We start from the raw sequence: 24575 nt of genomic DNA, 5'->3' as shown, positions 1-24575 counted from the left end.
GAGGGTGATGTCTTGACTTGCAAGTGAATGGATTTAAGTGAGGCGGGGCTGTTCAAAATCATCATCCCCACTCTCTCTTCTGGAGCCCTCTGGGTCCAGTGGCAAGGTACAGATCAGGATGACTGGAGATGGCCCCAGATACAGTGAGATACCTTGGCCTTTTTAACTTAAGGTCCTTCCCAGGTCTCAGTTTGTATGAGAAAAGACCCATTCAGTGTTTAAAAGATGGGTAAGAATTGAGGCAAAAGATAGACTAGCTTGCCTTCTCAAAAGAATCAGTCTGGGAGGGGAAGACCCTTAGGATCTCTGGCTAGAACAAAAACAGTTGCCATTAATACTCACTCTGAGGCACCAAAACCCCAACAATGAGCAAGTGAGGCTTGGGCTGTGACCTATTGTGGACCAAACAATGAGAGCCAGAGTGATTTGGGTTTAAAGGCATAATCAAGCAGTTCTATCTTAGAGTTTGGGACTAGATTTTTTTCCCTCTACTTGTTTATTCTGTCATTTCCCCCTGAAAAACTAGGACAATTAACTCTTTTGTCTCATGTAGTTTTCATTATGATTTCTTGAAATATAGCTCTGGAAAACCAGGCTTGAGAAAGCCTATTGGGCTTCAAATGAAGCTACTTGAGTTTCACAAGGTAAATCTTAATGTTGGGATTAGAACCATAGATGTCCTGAGTCCAAATCCCATTTTGCTTTGTATAATCATTTTGGTTCACCTAAAGACTAGGAGATTACATTTTAAATAAATACAAGATTTGCTAACTCTGGTTTAACTTGCTGCTAGAAGAAAATATAATTCTGTCAAGAAATCATTTATTAAGAAAATATCAATCTGTCTATACAAAACAATTTTTAAAAATCAAGAAAACATTTGAATAGCAAAAAGGTAATAAATCTTTTATTTCAGGAAAGTATTTATTTAATTCAATTATTTTCAATGATATTTTACAAATGTTAATTTCATAATTTCATTATTTATACATAATTAATTTATCATGATAATGATGCATAATATAGTGACAAAGAATATACAAGTAGGCAAATGATCTGTGATTTCATCAGCTGGGGAACTCCCAGGATAGGAATTCTCTCTAGGAAGCAACCTATCTATGACTTGGTAGATAAGTCCCAGGGAGTTAAATCAGAAGTTAAATGACTCGCCCAAGGTCACACAGCTATTAAGAAGGAAGGTCAGGATTTGAACACAGGTCTTCCTTACTCCAAGTCCACCTTGACAGTATTTGCATCTGAGCAAACTGTTAGCATTATCTTTCCTCCTGCTGCTTATTATATATGTGCACTAAAGAAACAGAGACAAGAAAGGGAATAATATTTTAAAAGTAAAAAACAAAAAAACCCTCTTGATTCGTTTTTTTTTTCTGTTTTGAAAGAAAACCATCATCTGACAACCTTCATCAGGGAGAGGTGCTTTTGAATTACTCATTAAAATCAAGAAAACTGTGTACCATTGGTACAAAAAACACATTTAATTTGTTTTCATGCAAAGGGAATTAAATAGTTTTAGCTATTTTCTTTAACCTGGTACTGAGTCATTGTCTGTATTCATCCTATTGATGCTTCATAATAGCATTACCTCTTTTTTGTTCATGGAATTGTAAGTATTACTATAGATCCAAATATAAATTTATAGCCTTGTATAAATTGTAGAATAAATGTAAATCATTTTTGTCAACAAGCAGAACTGCTGGTCTTGAGTTCTGATCTTCCACCAATCTGTCATAATAGTTTACAGGTAAGTAAAATAAAATTTAAAACTTTATCAATGCTTATTTAAATTACATAAATGAAAACTCCATGAGACAAAAGAGTTAACTGTCCTAGTTTTTCAGGGGAAAATGACAGAATAAATAAGTAGAGGGGAAAAATCTAGCCCTAAACCCCAAGATGGAGCTACTTGATTATGCCTTTAAACCCAAATCACTCTGGCTTTCATTGGTTGGTCCACAATAAGTCTCAGCCCAATTCAAATTACAAATATTTAAAGTATTAAATTGCAAAGCATTTGGAATGTGCTTTTTAATTTGCTGTCTTGAAACTAACACAGCTGTTAGGTGTCCTTATTCTAGAGATCATGGGGGTCTTTGAAGACCTGGGCTTCAAATTCTAGATGGCTCTGCAAAATAAAAGTGAAAAAAATTAGATATAGCTTACACTAAACTCTTGTAGTATTCTTAAAGTGGCCCATTTCAACTGATGACTTAATCATAAGTCTAATTAAAAAGCCTTTCCAAACTGAGTAAAACAATTAAAATGTTTTAATCCTGTTAAGAAAGGTACAACAATTGGGGAAATGGGGAGAATTAGGGAGCTGCTGAGGGAAAGAGCTATTGAACTAGTGGGAGAAAGTATTTAAAAGATATGAAATCCAGTCCATGTTATAACACAATGATCTTATTATCTGTTGTGAATACTTTAAAAACTAGAATATACAATTATCTATACAAGTAATGCTGTCCATATCCAAAGATTAATTTCCTTACAATGCTTAGCAAGGTAGTGAGTAATGGATGAAGTGTATCCTTTTAGAATCTTGGGAAATATGAAAGAAATCTCAAATCAATCCACTTCAGAGATGAAGCCACTGAATCCTTTCCCACACTGTCCTATCTTTTACTAAATCCTAGCTCTGACTATTTTTTCATACTATCACTTTTGTCCAGTAGTTCCCTAAAGCCTTTAGAATAAAATACAAACTCCTTTGTTCATATTTAAAGACCTTCATAATCTGGCTACACCTTACCTTTCCAGGCTGATCACACATTACTCTTCCTTCATGCTCCTACCAACTAGCTCTCTTTCTGTTCCTCACACGCAAAATTCCACTTTCCAGCTCTGCGCTTTTGTACAAGCTATTCCTAATGCCTAGAATACTTTTCCTCATCTCTGTCTTTTGAAATTCCTAACTCCCTTGAAAGTTCAACTCTTTTGCCACCCCTTAAAGAGGTCTTTCCTGAAGCCACCAGTGATTAGTACCTCTACCAAATTACCACTCATTTATTTTGGACATATCCTGTATTTGTTTTTGCTGTCATTCAATTTTTTCAGTTGCGTCCAACTCTTCATGATCCCATTTGGGGTTTTCTTGGCAAAGGTACTAGAGTGGTTTGCCATTTCCTTCTGCAGCTCATTTCACAGATGAGAAAACTGAGGCAAACATGGGTTAAGTAACTTGCCCAGGGTCACACAGTGAGTAAGGGCCTGAGACCATATTTGAACTCACAAAGTTGAGTCTTCCTGACTCCAGGCCCTGCACTCTATCCACTGTGCCATGTAGCTGCCTTGTATTTATCTGTAAATATCCTTTATGAATATGAAGTGGAAGTGATGAATAGATTTAAGGGATTAGATCTTATAGATAAGTGTCTGAATAAGTATGGATAGAGGTTCCCAAGATTGTTTAGGAGGCAAAAATAAAAATCATTCCAAAGAAACAAAAGAGCAAGAAAGCAAAATGACTGTCTAATGAAGCTTTACAATAGAAGGAAAAGGAAAGAGAAAGAAACCCAACTGAATGCAGAATTCCAAGGAATAGCAAAAAAGAGATAAGGTTTTCTTAAATGAGTAATGCAAAAAAAGAAAGAAAGAAAAGAAAATAATAGAATGGGAAAGACAGATCTCTTCCAGAAAATTAGAGATATCAAGGGAACATTTCAGACAAACATGAACATGATAGAAGACAAAAATGGTAGGGACTTAATAGAAGTTGAACAGATTAAGAAGAGGCGGCAAGAATATGCAGAAGAACTATAAGAGAAAAATCTTAATATCACCGATAACCACAATGGTGTGGTTACTAATCTAACGCCAGACATCCTGGAGAATGAAGTCAAGTGCTAAGAAGCATTGCTAATAAGCCTGGAGGAATTCCAGCGGAGTTATTTACAATCCTACAAGGTGGTGCTATTAAACTGCTGCACTTAATATGCCAGCAAATTTGGAAAACTTAACAGTGGCCACTAGATTGGAAAAGCTCAGTTTGCATCTCAATCCTAAAGGAGGATAATGCCAAAGAACGTTCAAATTTTAGAACAATTGTGTTCATTTCACATGTCAGTGAGGTTATGCTTAAGATTCCGCAAGCCACACTTCAGCAACATGTGAAGCTGAATTAATTACAAGAAGAACAGACTGGTTTTCGAGGCAGAGGAACTGAAGACCAAATTGCCAACATTTGCTAGATTATGGAGAAAATAAGGGAGATCCAGAAAACAAAACAAAACATCTACTTCTGGTTCATTGACTACATCAAAGCCTTTGACTGTGTGGATCACAAAAAATGTGGCCAGTCCTCAAAGAGATGGGAGTATCAGATCATCTTACTTATCTCCTAAGGAACCTGTGTGTGGGCCAAGAAGCAAGTTAGAGTCGCATGTGGAACTGATTGGTTTAAGATTGAGAAAGGAGTATAACAAGGCTGTATATTGTCATTTTATTTATTTAAGTTCTTAACATCATGTGAAATTCCAAGATGGCCAAATAAAAAGTTGGAATTAAGGATGCTGGGAGAAATATGAATAATCTTAGATTAAACAGACAATACCATTCTGATGGCAGAAAGTAAAGAATTAAGAAGCCTCTTAAGGGTGAAAAGGGAGAGTTTAAAAGCTGGCTGGAAGCTTAACATTAAAAAAACAACAATGACAACAACAACAACAACAACTAAGATCTTGCAACTAGTCCCTTCACTTCCTGGCATGCAGAAGGAAAGTTAGATTTCATATTCTTAGACTCAAAAATCACTGCAGCCATAAAATTAAAAGATGCTTGCTCTTTGGAAGGAAAACTCTGGCATATCTGGACAGCATACTAAAAAAGAAGAGACATCACTCTGCTGACAAAGGTCCCTATAGTCAAAGCTATGGTTTTTCCAGCAGCAACATATGGCTTGTGAGAGTTGAACCGCAAGGAAACATGAACTCCACAGAGTCGATACTTTCAAATTGTGGTGCTGGAGAAACTTGAGAGTCCTTTGGACAGCAAGGGGATCAAATCAGTCAGTACTTAAAGAAATTAACTGAGGATTTCTCTGGAAGGGCAAATACTGAAGCTTAAATACTTAGGCAAGATAATGAGAAGATGGCACTCATTGGAAAAGACCTTGATGTTAGGAAAGATTAAAGGCAAAAGGAAAAGAGGATGGCAGAGAATGAGATGAATAGTGTCATGGAAACAATGAACATGAATTTGGACAGACTTCAGGAGATAGTAGAGGATAGAAGGATTTGGAATACTATAATCCATGGAATCATGAAGAGTCATACATGGCTGAACAACGAAAACATGCCATGGCCCTCTGATACAATGAAAGCTCTTGAGAGCAGGGATTATTTCATTCTATATTTGTATATTCACTGGCTAGCACAGTGCCTGGGACATAGAAAGCATTTAACAAATGTTTGCTGATTAATATAGGATGATAAACTGAAGAGAGATTCAAATGAAGGCTTTGTTTTTATGAATGAGGATGATGAGGGCATATTTGCAAGGAAGAAACTAGTGGATAAGGAAACATTAAAAAAAAAACATAAAAGAAAAAGGAGATGGTTGAGGAGGAAAGCCCCTAAAAGAGAAAGTGGAGAAAGACTGTATCCCAAGGTTAAAGTCTTTAGAGAAAAATTCACTTCACAATTCCCAAGTAGTGAAAGCAGAGAGATACTCAAAACAAACCATATTAGTAACTTAACTGTGGGAAGCCTTGGGTGATACCTCATCTTGGCAGATGGAAACTTAAAATATATTTCATATGACAAGAGAGGACAACTGGTCTTACCCTAGTTCCACTGTGGTGTCTCATAGTTCCTTTGGGTACTTTCTTTTTAGGATTGAAAAGTTTCTTCAGAAGCTACAGAAAATAATAAGGAGCTATGAGAGAATTGTAATAGGAGACCCTCAGTACTAATTCAGTTGTCCTTTCCTGTGGGTAGAGATTACTCTTCCCACATGGGAAAATGTATTTGTTCATGGCCAACTACTCATTTCATTTAATGCTATGGAATGAATATGGGTATTTTAAATGACTGTTAATACCTTTGCGTCCGGTAAACATGGACCAAATGCTTCCAACAAAAGAGCTTCTTCTTGTACAGATGTTTCATAGTCAGCAAAGGATAGCTTCCCATCATGGTCATGATCCTAGGAAAGATGAAGATCAGAAAATAGATTTCATGACAATAGTAGTTTTGCTAACATTATGTGTTACATATGTATAACATTACATACATGATAGAAAGAAAAATACACATGATTTTCTTTTTATTAAGGAAGAGAAGGCACATGGCACAGTGGGTAGAGAGCTGTTCTCAGGGCCAGGAAGACCTGGGTTTTAAGGCTCTATGAACCTGGGCAAGTCACTTAGTTTTCTCATGATCTTGTATTTCTCTAAGACTATAAACTGTGGAGGTACTTGCATTGGTAGAGGGAGTTGCCTCATAAGGAATTCCTTATACTAAGGAAACCACAGGTTCAGTCTCTATGTACTATCTCCACCAAAGAGGAACAAAATGGTTACTGCATTTCCCTTTTTGCTTTTCTCTCATATCCAACTGATTATTTTTGATCATAATATACTGATTATATTTTATTAAAATATACTTACCATTTTCTTAAGTGTTATATCAACTAAATCTTTAATCCCTTCATCTGGATCTTCTTCACTTGGTTGCTTGAGAAGGCTGTTTTTCAGCATGTGAAACATTTCCTCTCGTGAAATGAAACCATCACCATTCAAATCGTAAACTTCAAAACAATCTTTTAAAAACATAGCGAATTGTAGTGTTAGAAGGTTGACATTTTATTGAGTTTCTCTTACATAATTTTAGGACATACATAGGGTAGGTAGCTAGGACACTAGAAATTTTAATAATTTTCATAGTGACTTCACTAGTATGTTTAGAGCTATTGCTGCCTTTATAATTTTGATTTGGAGATAAAAATTCATGTAATCAGCCTAATATTAGAGCCAGTTTTGTATTCATATACACAACACTTAAGCACACATCTATGACCTAATGCTGCAATTATAGCTTAGCATAGAGTCTTCTTTTCCTTTCCACTTAGAAACTGACTACATTGGGTAGATTGTCCTCTCGTATTACTTACTCCCTGTAATCATCTTTCATCATATCCAATATGTAATTTCTCTCTAAAGGGTGGGCTAGGTTAATGAAACACAGAGCATACTTAATTTCCAGTATCTTCTTAGTGAATTTGGGGCCTGACTCTGTTCCCCTATGTTGATCGATGCCACATGCTATCGGCCATAGTGATAATATCTGCTAACTTCACAGTGTTAGAAAATTTGACCACCTCTCAGTAAATGTAAAAATATTCCATTCTGATATATGCCTTCTAAATCTTCTCAGTGTTGGGGTGGAAGATGAACTGAACATATCAACTATAGGACTATGAAGTTCAAGGACTCCAGTAGGTCCCAGGTTACTTTGGGTGCTGCTTAAATCTCTATCAGTTTAAGAGATCTGGTTGAGTTTAGAACATAGTGCTAACCTCAAGTTTCTGTTTTATTCTGGGCAAGGTAAAAAAAAAAATCTTTGTTCAGGTTGAGACCCTTGGCAATATCCAGAGTATACTGTATAGTTCTGCTCCCTCCACACCAGCCCTATCCTCCTGAATATGATATGATTTGTTAAAAATAACCTTAACACAAAACTAAACTGGATGGAATGGCTCTAGGGAAGAGTATATTGGTACTATTTGGTATAGAGTGCTTACAAATGTTGGTTCTTGAGAAATTCCTAATAGTCCAATGGGGCCCCAAAAGGTTAAATGCTTTTTGGCCTTCTATGTGATATTTAATGATTTACCACACTTCCTTTTAATTATAAGATGAAACATTTTTCAACAAGATTACAAAAAAAAAATAAAAAATACCACACGCCTTAAACTCAAGTTTCTGCTCCTTTCTTCCCCTTGCCGCTAGGCTAAATATCTTTTGTAATGTGTTAAATGAGGCTTACAGTTCCTCGGTTTTGCAGATATTCTCTTGCTAAAGTGATTTTGAAGTAGTAATTAATTATGCAAATATCACTGTGAATCTTAACCATACTTTGTGATAGCTATGCAATAGAGAGTATGTAGATAAGATATATAGAGGGAGATAGATGACTCAGTGTTGGGTCTGGAGTCAGAAAGATCTGAGTTCAAATCTGTCCTCATACACAATAACCGTGTGACCCTGGGAAAGGTTAACCTCTTTTTGCCTTAATCCACAGGAGCAGGAAATGGCAAACTACTCCAGTATCTTTGCCAAGAAAGCCCCATATGCAGTCACTAAGAGTTGGACTTTACTGAATGACTGAACGACAACAAACAATAAATGCCATTTCAGACAAAGAAACAGATAGCGGCCAGACTTGGAAAATAGAATAGGGCAAGACAGCATGGTGTCATAGATTGCACAATGGTAAGAAACACGGATTCATAATCCATCCTCTTGCTGTTCACTACAAGATGAAGTGACTCAATCTCTCTGGGTGGCAATACTCCCACCTGTAAAGGGATGGAATTGAACTAGATGATACCTAAGATCTCTTTTAGCTCTAAAGTCTATACTTCTACTGTCCAAGTAAAACAAAAGGATGAGAATTAACTGATTTGACAGTATCAAAGCACAGAATATGTTTCTGAAATCTTTTTGTTATCCTGTTTGTCTGGATACACAGAAAATTTTTGCTTGCTGAAAATTATTTTTAAAAACCAGGCGAAAGGACAACCATTTTCATGTAGAATCCTTATTATCTTTTGGACTCTTGTTCACCTTGATAACTTTCAGTAAAGTTAAAATTTCAATAGTGTTTGCCTCAAACTACATTGCTTCACCTTAGAATTCTTTACACTTTCTTTCAAAGTTAGGTGGTCAATTCTTTGGATATTTCTGTCTGATGTCTTTTTTTATCTCTTAGAGAATATGGACCTATGCACTTAGAATGGATATTTTATCCAGGGCCATACAAGGCAATGATAAAAGCATAAAAAATATTAAAGTAGTGGTTTTTAAACTTTCATTTTTGTTCAAAGTACATTATTTTTTGCAGAAGGGCACTGTAGCATATTGGCTATTTAATTTGACATCACAATACAAAGGAGTCAGAAAACTCAAGGTAATCTTTTTTGTTTTTGGTGAGTTCAAGGTCTGAAACGTTTTGAGGTTAGCGCATAATTTTATAGGCAAATTGTTTTTTTGTTTCATATACTGTGTTAAACATACTATGTATGTTGAGGAAGCAAAATTTATATTAAACTATTTATATAATTTTTTATCTGCAATAATATCCAAAACTTCTCAGCATAATTCGTATGATTTGTAACACACTCTTTAAGAACTACTGCTCTAAAACCAAGGATAAAACTCATGAATGCCTGGCTATATTCAGATTGATACATTAATTCAAGTTAACAACTCATTTATAGAATCTAACAGTAAAAAAATTTATGCATTGTTTATTTCAGAGAATAGATCAATATGGAATTAAGAATTAAGTGTGAAGACCAGGAAAACCATAAATACTTCACAAAATAATATACTACATTCTGGAAAACAAAGCTTGGGGGCATATCTAAGCCAGATATTGAAATGTAAATTTATAAGTAAGGCTAACACATTAAAAAGCATAAAAACAAAGATTGAAATAAAATTTATTTTTAGATAAATCACAATTATAATAAATTATGAAAAGACATGTTAGCCTATGTAGAGTAATGGGGATATCACATTCTTTCTTTTAAATAGAAAAAGGAAGAAAAAGATATCCCAGTCAGCAAGCCCTTCAGTGACAACACCCAGTCTGGTACACACACATACACACACACACACACACACACACACACACACACACACGTATATATGTATGTATATATCTTATATTATAAATTGGTTACAAAATACCAGAAAAAAAATTTTCTGTGTTATATCCATAAAACGGGGAACTTGTAGTATTTTTGTGCTAATTTCAAATATGGCTTTATACTTTGTCTTTTTCCCATGATTCATATCAATCAAAATTTTATATTAGTATCATTGTTAGTAAACAAGACTATGCTTATGTAACCTAAAATGTAGCTACCAATGGTTCCTTGTTGTATTTTATCTGTGAAATATCCTTCCTCAGCACTCAATTGTTATCAGACAGCATGTACTCTATTTATCCTGGCATTACTTTTTCATTATGGATATTTCTTGATAGAAACATTCCTCGTGCTCATCACTAACAATGCCTAGGTTTTCCAGGAAGAAGTCCAAGCATGAATCCGAGAAATGGATCTGGAGTAGCATGTTGCATTCCATAACTTTATGGGCTTTGAGAAGACATTGACACTTTCTTGGTAATATTCTGCTTTGTAGTTTCCCAAAATGTATTTGGTCACTTTAAAAAAAAATATTTCCATGCTGCTCCTTCAACTTAATTCACCTGTTCTTCACAATGTTCATCTTTCATTCACTTCTATTGTTTGAAGAGTCACAACATATTCCCTCTTCTATTTTAGCCTTATTGATTTTTGGAAAAATTTTTCAGATAAAAATAGCCCATATCATTTCAATACACTAAACTGACAAATTTTCATTAAGCAAAGCTGAATGGTCATAAGAAAACTTTACAAGGACTACTAACCAGTAGTTTACTATATTTTTCATTCTTGGAGTCAATTCTTTCCTTTGAGGCTTGTGTTAATGTAGGGGGGCTGATTTTTGTCTCTGCTGTCCCAATCGAATATAAAGCAGCAGTTTGGGGTAAGCAGTATTTGATATAGCTAAGATGTAATCCTGGTACTAAAAGAACAATTGTGTTTAGAGTTCCACAGATATTCCATGACTACTCATACCTAATGAGGTATGGCATGAATATTTTTTATACTTACTGATCAAATATTGAATTTTCATATTTTGAACATTTTGTGTGCCACCTTGTACGAGATTCTATTCTTTTATTTCAGAAGCCAAAAGTTCATTTTTATTTTTTAAAAAAAATCTATTTATGTATTTTTAGCTTTCTATATTCCCTTCCATAAGATTTTGAGTCCTAAATTTTCTCCCCATCTCTCCCCTCTCTCCACCTCAAGACAGTGTGCAATTTGATATAGGCTCTACATATACATTTACACTGAACATTAGTCGTGTTGTAAAGATGAATTAGAACCAATGGGAAAAACCATGAGAAAGAAGAAACAAAGAAACAAAAAAATTTAAAAAGAGCAGATAATATGCTTTGATCTGCATTCAGACTCCATAGTTCTTTTTCCGGATGTGGACAGCATTTTCCATTATGAGTCCTTTGGAATTGTCTTGGATCCTTGCATTGCTAAGAAGAGATGAGCCTATCAAAGTTAGTCATTGCACATTGGTACTTTTCCATTTGTATGATCTCTTTGGGATACAGACCTAGAAATGGTATTGCTGAGTCAAAGGGTATGCACAGTTTTATAGCCCTTTGGGGATAGTTCCAAATTGGTCTCCGGAACGGTTGGATCAGTTCACAATTTCACCAACAGTGCATTAGTGTTCCAATTATCTCACATCATTTTCAACATTTATCATTTTTCTTTTCTGTCATATTAGCCAATCTGATAGGTGTGATGTGGTACCTCAGAGCTGTTTTGATTTGCATTTCTTTAATCAATAATTCATCTTTATTTTCATATATGTTAAGATGATGAACAAGGTCACTTAGAATTGTTGAGTTATTAAATGAGAATGCAAGGATAGAGAGGTTTCTACAAAAGAGAAATCATTACTTGGTTAGACTCCTACCTTGCTATGCTGAGGTTTATCTTTATAATCAGAAGCATCAGGTCCATCTTCATTCAAGTTCCAAATTTCTAGTGGTTTTAGTTTAGAATTCCTTTATTTTGTTAAAGAGATCTTATAGTTGATAGCAGATTTATATATTGTGCATTAGGCTTTGTGATTCTTTAGAAATGATTGCATTGATATTTTCTGTTTCTTATAGCACCATAGTATCCTATTTATCCCTCTGCCTACCTCTCCCCAAGAGCCATCTCATATGACAAATATTTTTTTTAGAGAGGAAAAAATAGTCAGCATAACTGATCCATATAAAGTCTGAAAATGTTCAATGTGTTAACACTTATAGACATCCCACTTCCATGAAGTGTCCATTTGTGTCCCATTTGACTTTTGATTTTTTTGCTATGTCCATTTACATTGTAGTTACTATGTGTGTGTGCGTGTGTGTACAGTTTTATTGGTTCTGCTTACTTCACTCTGCATCCATTCATATAGATCTTTCCATGTTTTTTTCTGTATTCATTATACACATCATTTCTTGCAGCACATTATCCCATTACGTTTATGTACCACAGTTTGTTTAGCTATTCCCCAATTGGTGGGTATCTACTTTATTTCCAATTCTTATCCATCACAAAAGGTGCTGCTACATATATTTTGGAGCATACGGGGATGTTTTTCTCATCCATGACTCCATAAGTAGTAATAGACTCTCTGGTCCAAAGAGTATGGACATTTTAGTCACTTTTTATTTGCTTAATTCCAAATTGCTTTCCAAAATAGCTGTACTGTTTCACAGTTCCACCAACAATGTATTAATGCAGTTTTTCTTTGCAAAACGTCTCCAATATTGTTGCCATTTTTTGGTCATTTTTCCCAATTTGTCAATGTGAGGTAAAACTTCAGGGTTGCTTTGATTTGCGTTTTATTATTAGTGATTTAGAGCATTTTTTTCATATGGTTGTGAATTCTTTGCAGTTCTTCTTTTGAGAAATGTTTGGTAATATCCTTTGATGATTTATTTATTAGAGAATAGCTATCAGTGATTTTGTGTGTGTGTGTGTGTGTGTGTGTGTGTAAGTAGGTATAGTTTGGATAGAGAACCCTTAAATGAAAACTTGATGTAACAGTCTGTTACACATCAAGAGGTGGTTAGATTTGGATAAAGATGTCGCAGCCTGCACTGCCACATAGTACGTAAGTTGAGGCTTTGCAAACTATTCAAGGACAAACGTACCAGTAACGTCTCACAAATCTTTCCCTGTTCCCCCATCTCTACTTGACCAAACTATGCCTTCTTGCTGAATCATACTATAGGATATTTGTAAAAATTGTGATATCATTCAATAACAAGAGAAATTCCATTCACATTTTAATTCGGCTAAAAATGAATTCACCAAGAAATGTCTATGTGACAAAATGTGTTGAACAGTGTTGCTGTCAAAATATTCCTCCACAGTTAGTACTAATGTCCTTGTATTACACTTCAAAAGTCAAGTTACCTTTTCCACCTCCCCTTCCTATTCAGTATTAATAACTCGTAACTGCTCATCAATTTGGCTTTTGATGACATCACTCAAAGGAAGTTGTTCTAAGATTATCAGTGATCTTTTATTTGCCATACCCTACTATGTTTTTCTTTGTCTTTATTCTTCTTGACCTCTCTTTGGTATCTGACACTCTTTTTGACCATTCCTTCTTCCTCCTGCATACTCTCTACTTCCTAGGTTTTCATGACATTGCTCTCCACTGTTTTTCTTCCTACTTGCTGACTGCTCCTTCTCAGTTTCCTGTGTATGATAAACACTCTTTTCTCTGGACCAACCTGACAGTGTGCCTCAGGGATTTGTCCTCAATCTTCTCTTTAAATGTTTTCTCCCCTGGAGAGCTCATCAGCTGTCAAAGGAAATAGTTTATTATTGCATTTATGTAGAACTACGTATGTGTTTGGTCTGTCTTCCACCTTCCTTTATCTATAACTGCCTACTGGATATTGTCAAATGGATGTCTGAGAATCATCTCAAATTTAATACATCCAAAAAAGCACTTATTGCATTTCCTCCCAAACTTTTCTCATTTTAACTTCCCTATTTTTGTTGAGGGGACTACCTTCTAGTCACCTGAATTCTCATTGGAATAATCCTTGATTCAACTCTCTCTCTTCACCTTTCCACATCCAATCAATTACCAATAATTGATTCTACCTCAACAATACAATCTCACATCTATCCCCTTCTCTCCACTCACACAGCTACCACCCTAGTTCAGGCCCACATCACCTCTTCTGGATGAACATCCTCTCAACTCATCCATTTGCCTCAAGTCTTTCTCCTTGACCAATCTGTCCTATCAGCTGCCAAACTGATATTCTTAAAGCAAAAGACTAAAGGCATCAAGACACTAATTAAGCAAATCCCTTTTACCTTTTGTAGATAAAACAAACATGATTTACCTTTTACCTCAAGGATAAGGTAAAAACTCTTTCCGTTTAAAGTCCTTCATAATCTGGATTCAGTATGTCTTCCCAGGCAAATTAATTCTCCTTTATGCCCTTTACCCTCATCCTAAATGACCTGCCTCCTTGTCTCCAAAGACTACTTTTCATCTCTAATCTCTGTGCCTTTATATATGGCCTGGAATGCACACCTCTCCTCACCACAAAGGACCCTACTAGCATCCTTCAAAGTTCAGATTGAGTGTCATATCTTAAAGGAAGTCTATCCTAAACTGCTCCTCCCCAGTTGTTAGTGCCTTTGTCCCGGAAGTTTTTTTTTTTTGCATCTATTTTGTATTTCTCTGTCTATATAGTTGGTGTTTCCATCCAGTAGAAGGAAACAGGCAGGGCTGTCTCATTTTGGCCTTTGAACCCAAGACCAAGAACATGATAGGTGATTAAGAAATGAATTAAACCAAATCATCTGAATTTTTAAATATAGAAACATTATTTGTTTCATGATATGATATGAAAGAAGTTGAACTGACATGAGAGATAACTAATTCCATACTTATGGAAATGAATTTTTCAAATTTGGTTCAGTTTATTTGTCTTTCTGATTTAAACTAGAATCACATCATGAGTGCTCTAATTTCAGCCTCCTATCATCAGAAAAATGTGATACATTAAAAAAGATGATAGAATTTGTTTAGCTAGTAGTCTTAAAAAACATAAAAAAATTTAAAGTATATTGTATCAAGTTACCTTGTTAAAGAATACACAATTTGAAGTTATATTGTGTTATGGAGTTACTTTAAATATTGCTAAGAATAAGCCTGGAAATTTGCTTTAGGACTACTTTAGAAAAAGAAAAGCAAAAGATTTTTCAAAAAATGAAAATATGACAAATGTCCTAGATTGCAAAATAGCAATAAATGCCTTCTTTTTTGTCTTTTGTGGAGGTCCTAAGTAGGGTCTCTGATATTAAGATCTAGCACCACTGTCTTTGCACACAACATAGATGCCTTAGAAATATTTGCTTAATGAATGAGTTAAGCAAAGACCTTAAAATAAAAGCTTGAAATCCTGATAAATAAAGTTTATTTTATCTGTGACAATACACTAATATGCAGCAAATAGCTGTAAATAACAATATGCTCTCAGAATTTCCACAGTGTGAGGATCTTTGTACCAGTGCAAATTACAACCAATCTATGATTTCATAAGTCTTAGGGAGGTACTTGAGTAACATGGGGTTAAATGTCTTGCCCAGGGTCACATAGCTAATAAGTATTAGAGGGAGGTTGATCCCAGGTATTTTTAAGTGAATGAATGAAGTATTTATTAAGTGCTTACTATTTTCAAAGCAGCAGGCACATAAATAACACAGTCTGTTCTCAGTCTAATTCTACAGATAATGCGCATGAAGGTCTCAGCTGCAATCCAGATAACAAGTTCTCATGGTCCTTAGGGTACAATAACAAAGCAGATGGTAATGCCTCTTCTTTAATGTCATTTCCACTGGTAAAATCACACGGGTTTCTGGTGCTTAACTATTTTACGGTGCCAAGAGCTTGGTGGCAAGCTCTTTCGTCAAGATCTTCAGAAATGTGGTGATAGTACCTGTAGGAACAGTTGCCAGGTTGCATCTTTATAGCAGTTGCTTCCCAGAGTGATGGCTTTGGGCATTACTATTCCTAAGGTCCTTGGGTACAGGGTCCTGGGTTGGCTGTCTCTATCAGGGTCTGATGGACAATGTCAGTCTGGTGCACACTGCCTCCTGGTTTGTTTGTTTGTTTTTCCTCGGGGAGCCCTGCTGCTTCATCCATATGAGTGGCAGTTAGTAGGCATTTGACAGAGATGGCTGACCCCTTTTCCATGGAATTACCTCCCCATATGATAGATGTGAGGGACAGGTTAAAAGCAGGACGGGTCATTGGGGAGGAGTTATCTTTCCCCTCCTAGGGCTCTTATGCCTAATTCCTTTTGGTAACAGTTTATCAGAAATTATTGTTGGTGATAATGAGGAATGTGGTCCCCTTCTCCACAATTTCTCCTAGTGATGGCTTCGGGGGCTGGGCTAAAAGCAAGGGTTGAGGTTTGGGGAACACTGCTGTTTCCAAGGCTGTTGGTTCAGGGCCTTGGGCTTTCTTTTTTACAGTCCAACAGGAGGTAATAATAAAGATGGTGGTAGCTTGCCTGGCAAATGCTTCCTCCTGACTCTCCCAAGGTGCCTTGCTACTTCACCCAGGCTGGCTTGCCTACCCTGTGAGTAGCAGTTGATTGGCAGCTCGTCCCTTCTCCATAGGAGAAGAGTTGCCATCATCCCTGGATGATGGCTGTGAGGGTTTGGGCTAGAAGCAGACTAGTAGTCTATGCGTGATGGTGCTGCCACTCCCTGGGCTCTTGTGCTTACCTCATGAATTCACTATGACAGATTGCTTCTATGTAATTGCAAATTCATATTTTAAATATCTATAAATATTTCTGGAAGTAGCATATACTTGTTAGAGGAGGAATGAAGACTGGATATAGAAGGGAAACTGCATTGATTTGCACATATATACACATATATGTAGTGACACACATATATTTATTGTAATAATGTGGTATAAATGAAAAGAGTACTGCACTTAGATGTTGCAAGTCTTAAACTGAAGTTACTGCTATATCATTTATTATCAATATGATCTTGGCTTGTCATTTAACATCTCTCGGCTTTCTCAACTATTAAATGGAGATCATAATATGCGCTTCATTTACCTATCTTGTGGGTTTTTTCTCAGGAAAATTTCTCAAACTGTAAAGCACTATGTAAATGTGAGCCATTATATCATTCCCCATGGTGTCTAGCACAGTGCAAACACCATTGTTTGGAAATAGAGTGGGGAAGGAGGAGAACTGAATCTGTGAACTGAGAAGATACATGACTTTCCCAGGATCACATGGTCAATATGTATCAGAATCTGGACTTAACAACCCAGGTCTTCCTGCCTCTGAGGCAAGTGTTCGATCCACTTTACCTTACCTCTCACATAGAAGATATGTAGTTAATATATGATGAACTGATATGTATAAATGTTTGGACTCAATCTTTGAATATTTTTTTTAAATCAACTATAAGTAAATGAGTAAAAAGCACCTGAACGAATGCTAATTTTATAATGCCTTACCATGAAAATTAAACTACATAGAGTCAGAGTCAAATATTGATCTTGAACACAATCACTAAGTGATATGGCTTAACAAAATAACTTCTTTGGGGGGAGGAGTAAGATCTGTGATTTCATCAATGAGAGAACTCTCTGGAGTAAAAACTCTTTCTATCAATACACATAGTCCACTCTTCTCTAACTTACAGTGTAATAGCTAGGTGGTGCAGTGGATAGAGTGCTGGCTTAGAGTCAGGAGGACCTGAGTTCAAATCTCACCTCAGATACCTACCAGCTGTGTGACCCTGGGCAAGTCACTTAACCATGTTTGCTTCAGTTTTTTCATGTAGAAAATGAGCTGGAGAAGCAAATGGCAAACCATTCCAGTAACTATGCCAAGAAAACCCCAAATGGGGTCACAAAGAATCAGACAGGACTGAACAAGAATAATGAGTTGCCTGAGGCATTAGGAGGTCAAATGACTTGCCCAGGGTCATGCAGACAATATATATCAAAGGGGAGATTTAAATCTGGGTCTCTCTGACTCCAAAACTGGTTCTCCATCACTTATGCCATTCAGCCTCTTTAATAAATACTTATTGTGTAAATTTAATTGAATTCTCTACTGATATTTCTCTTCTTCCTCACTTACTATGCCATAATGTTTTTCATCCAATGAAATAATTAGAATTCTAAACATCCATCCATACATATATATATATATATATATATATATACATACATGCATGCATACATATATATAATTAGCATGAACCTATATCAAATATGCACTTAATTTTCATGCAATTAAAATAAAATAAAAATGTCATTTCTTGATTTTCCTTTTTATTGTCCATTACCCACTCAATGTCATTGATTAAAATTCATTACAATAACTAGGATAGAAACTCAGACTTCAAAGGAAAGGTATATGAGGAAAATGAGTGTCACCAGAAACCTCTGCTTGTCTACAGTTTGGATAACTCCAAATAAAACAATCTTTACATATTTTAAGCACAAAATCCAGAAAATAACCATTTCTAAATCAAACACTGAAACCTTACATTTTGTTCTTTCTTCCAAATTCCCTCGAAGGAATATACATAGTCCTGAAATCCACTCTGTTACATTCACAATTCCATCATTGTCTTTGTCAAAGGCACGAAATACTACAAAGAGAATTTGATACAAATACAATGATTTATATAAAACTTCTTTTTAGAACATTTTTCAATGTAATATTTTGTCAGAGACTACGAAAGCACAAAATTTTTTTTCTCTACATTTGAATTTTCTCTGTATGTGGGGAAAATGAAAATTTTGGAAATTTGAGGTAATTAGTTATATACAGAAAACAAATTTCTCTATAGATGTTTGTACAGTCATAATTGGAGTTTATACCTATTAAATAACATTTCATTTGTAATTTTTGTACACAATCTTTTATGTACGAATACAGTATGCTTTCTATGATGAAGAGAAAAGCCAAAAATTCCTTAAAAACAAATTATGTAGAAAATAAGGTATTTATTAAATAGAAATATGATGTAAACAACATATTTTATGAACTTTAGGATTTTTCTATAAAATGAGGCAAACTAGATATGACAATTTTTCTTGTTCTTAATGCTTGCTTAAATATTTTTGTCTCTGCATATATAGCTTAAGCTTATTTTCAAGTGAAATTTGAAACATCAAATGCTAATTTTGTTATACAGAATACCTCCCAAACTCCAAAGCCAATGAAGCCTTGTTTTCAGCAGAATTTGGTCAATATGGATTGATTATGTCCTCTTACCCCTGTCCATAATCATGTCATCAGTCATTCCAAATGTAGTATGCAGGAAGTTTCGAAATGCATTACGATCTATCCCAATGCTACTTTGTTTCTCAGTTGTTTCTTCCAGCAAGGTATAAAAAAGTTTTATGAGGCACTCTATTTCATATCTGTTAACTGTGATGAAAAAGGCAAGACATGACAATAAAACTTATAAAACACTGAATTTACAATTTTTTTTTACCAATGGGTGATGTACCAAATGTACAATTCTCAATGATAGCTACTACATTTTGAGATATTTTAGAAACTGCTGGTTATAAGAAGATTTCAGAAGCTAAATTTAGCTTAACAAAGAGGGAGGTTGGGAGTACCTAGAATTTTCAATAGTAAATTTTTTGAATGGGTTTGTCATAGTATTGTATAATCATAGTTTTAGAGCTAGGAAGGACTTAAGAGGTCATCAAGTCCAAAATTCCCTTTTTTCAGATGAGCAAACTAAGGCATAGAGAAAATAAGTGTCTTATCCAAGGTCACATAGCTACTAAATGTCTGAGGTCAGACCTGAACCCTAGTCTTCCTGACTTGAAAACCAGCAATCATTCTATTCTATGTTGCTTCAATAGAATCAAGTCACATTAGAGTTAGGAAAAATGATGACTGGCAAACACTGGAAGTATTAAACAATATCTGTTTTGTTGTTCAGTTGTGCCTGATTCTTTGTGACCCTGTGGGCCATTGACCACAAATACTATTCATGAGGTTCTCTTGGAAAAGATCCTGGAATGGTTTTCTATTTCCTTGTCCAGTGGATTAAGGCAAAAAGAGGTTAAGTGACTTGTCTAGTGTCACACAGCTAGTAAGTATCTGATGCCACATTTGAACTCAGATCTTCTTGTCTCCAGGCTCAGCACTCTATCCATTGAACCATCTAGCTGCCTCAAATATCTCTTTTACTTGGAACTTTAAAAGTATGTTTGAGTGAAGATAAAAGTTTAGAAATAGGAAAATAAATAAAAAACCTGACTAATAAAAATGCTGAATCAAAAATTCTTCTATCAATTATCCTTTCAACATCTTAGTTATGAAAGTCCATGGGACTATCAACTTTACTTCACATAGTGATACATTCTATTTCCAAAGAAATGGGTTTCAGGCTTATGTAAAATTACATGGGCACTAATTTTCATTCCAATTAAACATCAATCGATTCATAAGTATTCTCATTGAAAGTAGAAACATCTTTTCAAATAAAACTGTGATATTTAACCTACTATCTACAAGTCTCAATTGATATCACTCAAAAATGATTTTATGCTACTGCCAACATGCAAGTAGTCAGAAAGAAGTAAACAAGATTTATGCTGGACAGATAACAGATCTGGGAGATAGGAAAGCAAGGCTCTCTAAGACTGCCTCTGTATCTAACCATAACCTCTCTGGCCCTCATTTTTTTCATCTATTAGGGGACCTGAAACTCCCTAACATTTCTTCCATTGCTCATATCCTAAACTGGGGAACTTTGGATAAAAGAAATTAATTCCTTTTTAAAAATATTTATACTATAATGGATCTTTCATGTTAGAATATTTCCTCTATCATGGAAGATCACAAACCGCCTTCACTTTCCCATCTTTACAATGTAGACATGTGTATATATGTGTATATGTATATACATATACATATACATATATATATACATATATATATATATATTATACACACATATGTCTATGGTCCCTTTTAGTTCTAAATCCTGTGATTTGCTGGGATGGCATTGATGTAGTTCTTGAAGATTGACTGGGTGATTTTTAAAGAAATTTTCTTGTTCTAGGATTATATTAAGCTTATCCACTGAAGAATGATGGCACAATCATCTCCACAATCAATATAACTTGACCACCAGGGACAGAATATAATAGATATATACTCAGTAAAAAGATAATATTTCATACTCCATCTCCTCCCTCATCTTAAATCGTTTCAAGTCAATGCACAGACTTCTTTCAAATTTGATCAATTAATCAAAAAACATATTTATTAAATACCTACTATATTCCAGGTACCATGCACAATACAATCAAATAGTTATTAGAGTTTCCTTTTTCCTTTTCTAGAATAACAAGATGGCAAAAAAGTTTAATAACTTTTTGTTGTTGTTACCACCAGCCCTTTGAAAATTGTACCCCTTTCCCTCACTTGTTTGCATCATGAGGTCTGTTTATAACACATTGCAAACCTACTGTGAAAGGACTATGTTTCATTTAGTGTTTTGCGTAATACCTATTGTATTGTTTCATCAGAATGTTTATTCAAAACAGCTATTGAAAAATTTAAGAACAGTTGTTTTTTCCAGAGATAAAAATGTTTAAGTGAAAAAGCGTAAGATTATAATAATCATAGTAATACTTTAAATGTATATGGCTTCTTTGTTCTAAGGAGTTTAAAATGTTCTCTATATAGTATAACTTTTATTTACAGTATAGTCCTGTAAGAGTTCTCTTTTGTTGCCACAGCCAAAAAGTAAATCACACTCATTACATCAGATACTAGTGATTAGAAATTGCTGAATCCTACAATCTCTAGGACAGCCACTAAAGAACACGCTTGTTCTTTCCCTTTATTCTTGGTAATACAGGGGTAATCCCAGGTTCACAGTTGCTCCTGTTTTCTCAGGCAGTCACAAATATTAAAATAGTAAACAAAATCAAAAGTAAGCTTGTCCCTAGCAAGGTGTACTTCCTCTTACAATCGTGTAAGGTATATTTAATGTCTGCATCACCGCTATCAATCTACTCAATTCCCCAAACATTGCATCAAGCACCCCAAAGGGGAAATTCTTGTATTCAATTCATCTCAACAAACATGCACAAAACCATTCACCAAAAGTGTGTTAGGTGCTGGGAATATTAAAAAACAAAATAATCTTTGCCCTTAAGGAGTTTGCATTCTACCTGAAGATGCAATATATACAAGTTAATTAGATGTAAGTGTTGACAACTTGGTAGTGGTGGTGGTGGTGGGTTTGAATGTAGGTATCAGACTTCTTGAAGAATGTGGCACCTGAGCAGAACTTTGAAGGAAGCTAGAGATTTTAAATAAGACATGGGTGAAGTGGGAGTGCTTATTTCATAAACTGCTTCCACATACACTTTTGAAGTCCTTTCTTGAACTAAACTGCCAAGTATTCAAAATCTACTGTTTGAATGCAAAAGATTTGCTTGCCCAAAAGACTATTTTATGGAGAGCTCACATAGGGCAAGCACTCACATGGTGGTCAAAAGAAGTGATACAAGGACACTCTCAAGGTCTCTCTTAAGGACTTTGGAAGGGGCAGCTAGGTGGCACAGTGGATAGAGCACCAACCCTGAAGTCAGGAGGACCTGAGTTCAAATCTGGCCTCAGACCAAACACTTGACACTTATTAGCTGTGTGACCCTGGGCAAGTCACTTTACCCCAATTGCCAAAAAAAATTGAAAAAAAAAGAACTTTGGAATTGATTGTGTGACATGGGAGACACTGGCACAGGACCACTAGGCATGGTGTGCCCATATCAGAAAAGGTGCTGTACTATGAGCATACCGGACTTGAAGTAGATTAAAAAAAAACTTTAGACGTACGATGTTCACACGGACTACTTGTGCTCAACCTGTGATAGAACATCCTGAGGTTGTATTGGTCTGGTCAGCCACAGTTGGGTGCACTGTTACTTGACTCTAGCATAGTGATGTCATTTTGGTCTTCTTCAAGAAGGAAGGACAACAACCAAGATATTTAGTGGAAAATATTTATGCACATTCCTCATAATGTTTACATATATTAAATGACTGTATTATAAATATGTCTAAGGAATATTATAAAAGCAAAACTTGAAGGGAAATTATTAAAATATTCACAAAAACCTGTGATTCTGAACACTATCACAAAATGGACAGCTTGAGAGAAGGCAAAAAAAAAATGGGGAATTGGAATGGGGAACAACTGGTGGGCCAGTTTGTAATGTAGAATGTATGATGGAGAGATCTGTGGAAAGTGGAACAAGTAGGTTGGAGCCAGATTATGGCTTAAGTGGCAAGTTGAGCAGTTTTGAATTTCTTCTTGAAGGTAATAGGATACCACTGAATATTTTTGAGCAGGATAGTGACATTGTCAAACCTATGTTCTGCTGATATTAATTTGGCAGCTGTTTGAAGGATGGACTGGGAGTGAGGGTACAGACCAAAATGTGGGGAGGGGGAATTGCAGGGTGATAGCACTTCCTCAAAAAGTTTGAAAGATAGTATCCCAATATATTTGGCTTGGAACCATTATTATAACTGATCCCAAAACTATAGTTATGTAAGTTGCATAAACATACTATTCCTACATGTCCTTGCTTACACTTTTGAAGTTTTATATCCACTGACAGCACAGTGTCTAGATCACAATAGCCTGTTAATAAAGTCTTACTGAATTGGACTGGATTGTTCTTGGAGGGGAGGGGATATATATTACATGGTACAGGATAATTATGCAATTTTCTTGAACACAGTAGTTATTAGTCCACTGATAATTATAAGAAGCCACAACTATCTCGCAGGAATATGAATTTCTTTTTCTTTTCCCAAAAAATTGTACAGACAAGCCAACAGGAGACTAGGCATATGTGCAATGAGATAGGGGATAGGGGACTGGAGGACAGCTTTTTATTTTCAAACGCTTACTATAAAGATGGTTTCCTGTCCTGAGGAGTTAAAAGGTGAAGGCAGTTGCTGAGATTCATTAATTTCTCCCTCTCCCCCTGCCCCTTATTTTTTTTAGCCTTACGGCATATATGGATAAAGGTCTCCTATGAGATGAGTTACGGAGGGAGCTCAAGTTCTGAAGGTTTGGAGGATTTTCTTTGGTGTAAATTGAAGGAATGATGAGGAGGAAGCCCTGCTGGGATTGGCGACCCAGCAGTGGAAGAATCGGGGGCATGCACCGGGGAGCACATAGACATCTTAGGGCTTGGGAACAAACCGTCACTTTTTAAGTTTCCTCGAGAGGTAAATTTTAGAAGTCAGAGAGAAAACGGGACGATTTCTGTACATGGAGCTAATTGATGTGAATGAAGGGGGTGGGGAAGGAGAAAGCGTGATAGTCTGAGCCTTGGGCCTGGCCCAGAAGACGGAGCTAGGGTCTCCTGGGGTCCGCAGCTGCCTGTCCCGGGGTCTACACCGCTCGCCAGGGCTGTGATCATCGCTACTCACAATGCTTGGAGGCTTTACTCGTGGAGTCCGTTAGCTTCTGCAGTCTCTTCCGGGTCGCAGTATACATTGTCGGGCCGGGTGAGGAGAGAGCTGATAGTCTCTTGATGGTCTATATCCCTGCGAGCTCTCCGGAGTCACCTGGAGCCTCCCACCCGAACCCCTCTGGTGTGGTGGTCCACAGGCCAGCAGGAT

At 35.8% G+C, this 24575-nt stretch overlaps 1 protein-coding gene across 4 annotated transcripts; it reads right to left on the bottom strand.

Annotated features, from left to right (window-relative positions):
- Window positions 1-900: 900 nt before the first annotated feature.
- CLXN (calaxin) lies at window positions 901-24575 on the bottom strand. Of its 4 annotated transcripts, none has more exons than XM_020992596.2 (7): window positions 24384-24575; window positions 19173-19328; window positions 18439-18543; window positions 6626-6777; window positions 6058-6162; window positions 5801-5872; window positions 904-1309 (listed from the first exon to the last, which is right to left on the bottom strand). In XM_020992596.2, exons 1-7 carry the CDS (start codon window positions 24448-24450, stop codon window positions 1151-1153), a joined length of 816 nt encoding a protein of 271 aa, XP_020848255.1. In that variant the 5' UTR covers window positions 24451-24575; the 3' UTR covers window positions 904-1150. The 4 variants fall into 4 exon arrangements, with proteins under 4 accessions (XP_020848259.1, XP_020848255.1, XP_020848257.1 ...); XM_020992598.2 differs by lacking the exon at window positions 904-1309 and adding an exon at window positions 1316-2143; XM_020992599.2 differs by lacking the exons at window positions 904-1309; window positions 5801-5872 and adding an exon at window positions 1316-2143.

This window comes from Phascolarctos cinereus, unplaced genomic scaffold, assembly GCF_003287225.1.
Source record: "Phascolarctos cinereus isolate Bilbo 61053 unplaced genomic scaffold, phaCin_HiC Scaffold_4;HRSCAF=312, whole genome shotgun sequence".
Taxonomy (NCBI): domain Eukaryota; kingdom Metazoa; phylum Chordata; class Mammalia; order Diprotodontia; family Phascolarctidae; genus Phascolarctos; species Phascolarctos cinereus.
This window is presented reverse-complemented; position numbering and strand designations above follow the sequence as displayed.

Excerpts from the sequence above, each read along its gene's own strand:
- CLXN (XM_020992596.2), bottom strand. The coding sequence starts at position 24,450 with ATGTATACTGCGACCCGGAAGAGACTGCAGAAGCTAACGGACTCCACG. Across the intron at positions 6,778-18,438 it reads TTTGGAAGAAAGAACAAAAT|ATTGTTTTGAAGTTTACGAT; the intron begins GTAAGGTTTCAG and ends TGTTTTTAAAAG. Across the intron at positions 1,310-5,800 it reads GACACCACAGTGGAACTAGG|TGCACATATATAATAAGCAG; the intron begins GTAAGACCAGTT and ends CTGTTTCTTTAG.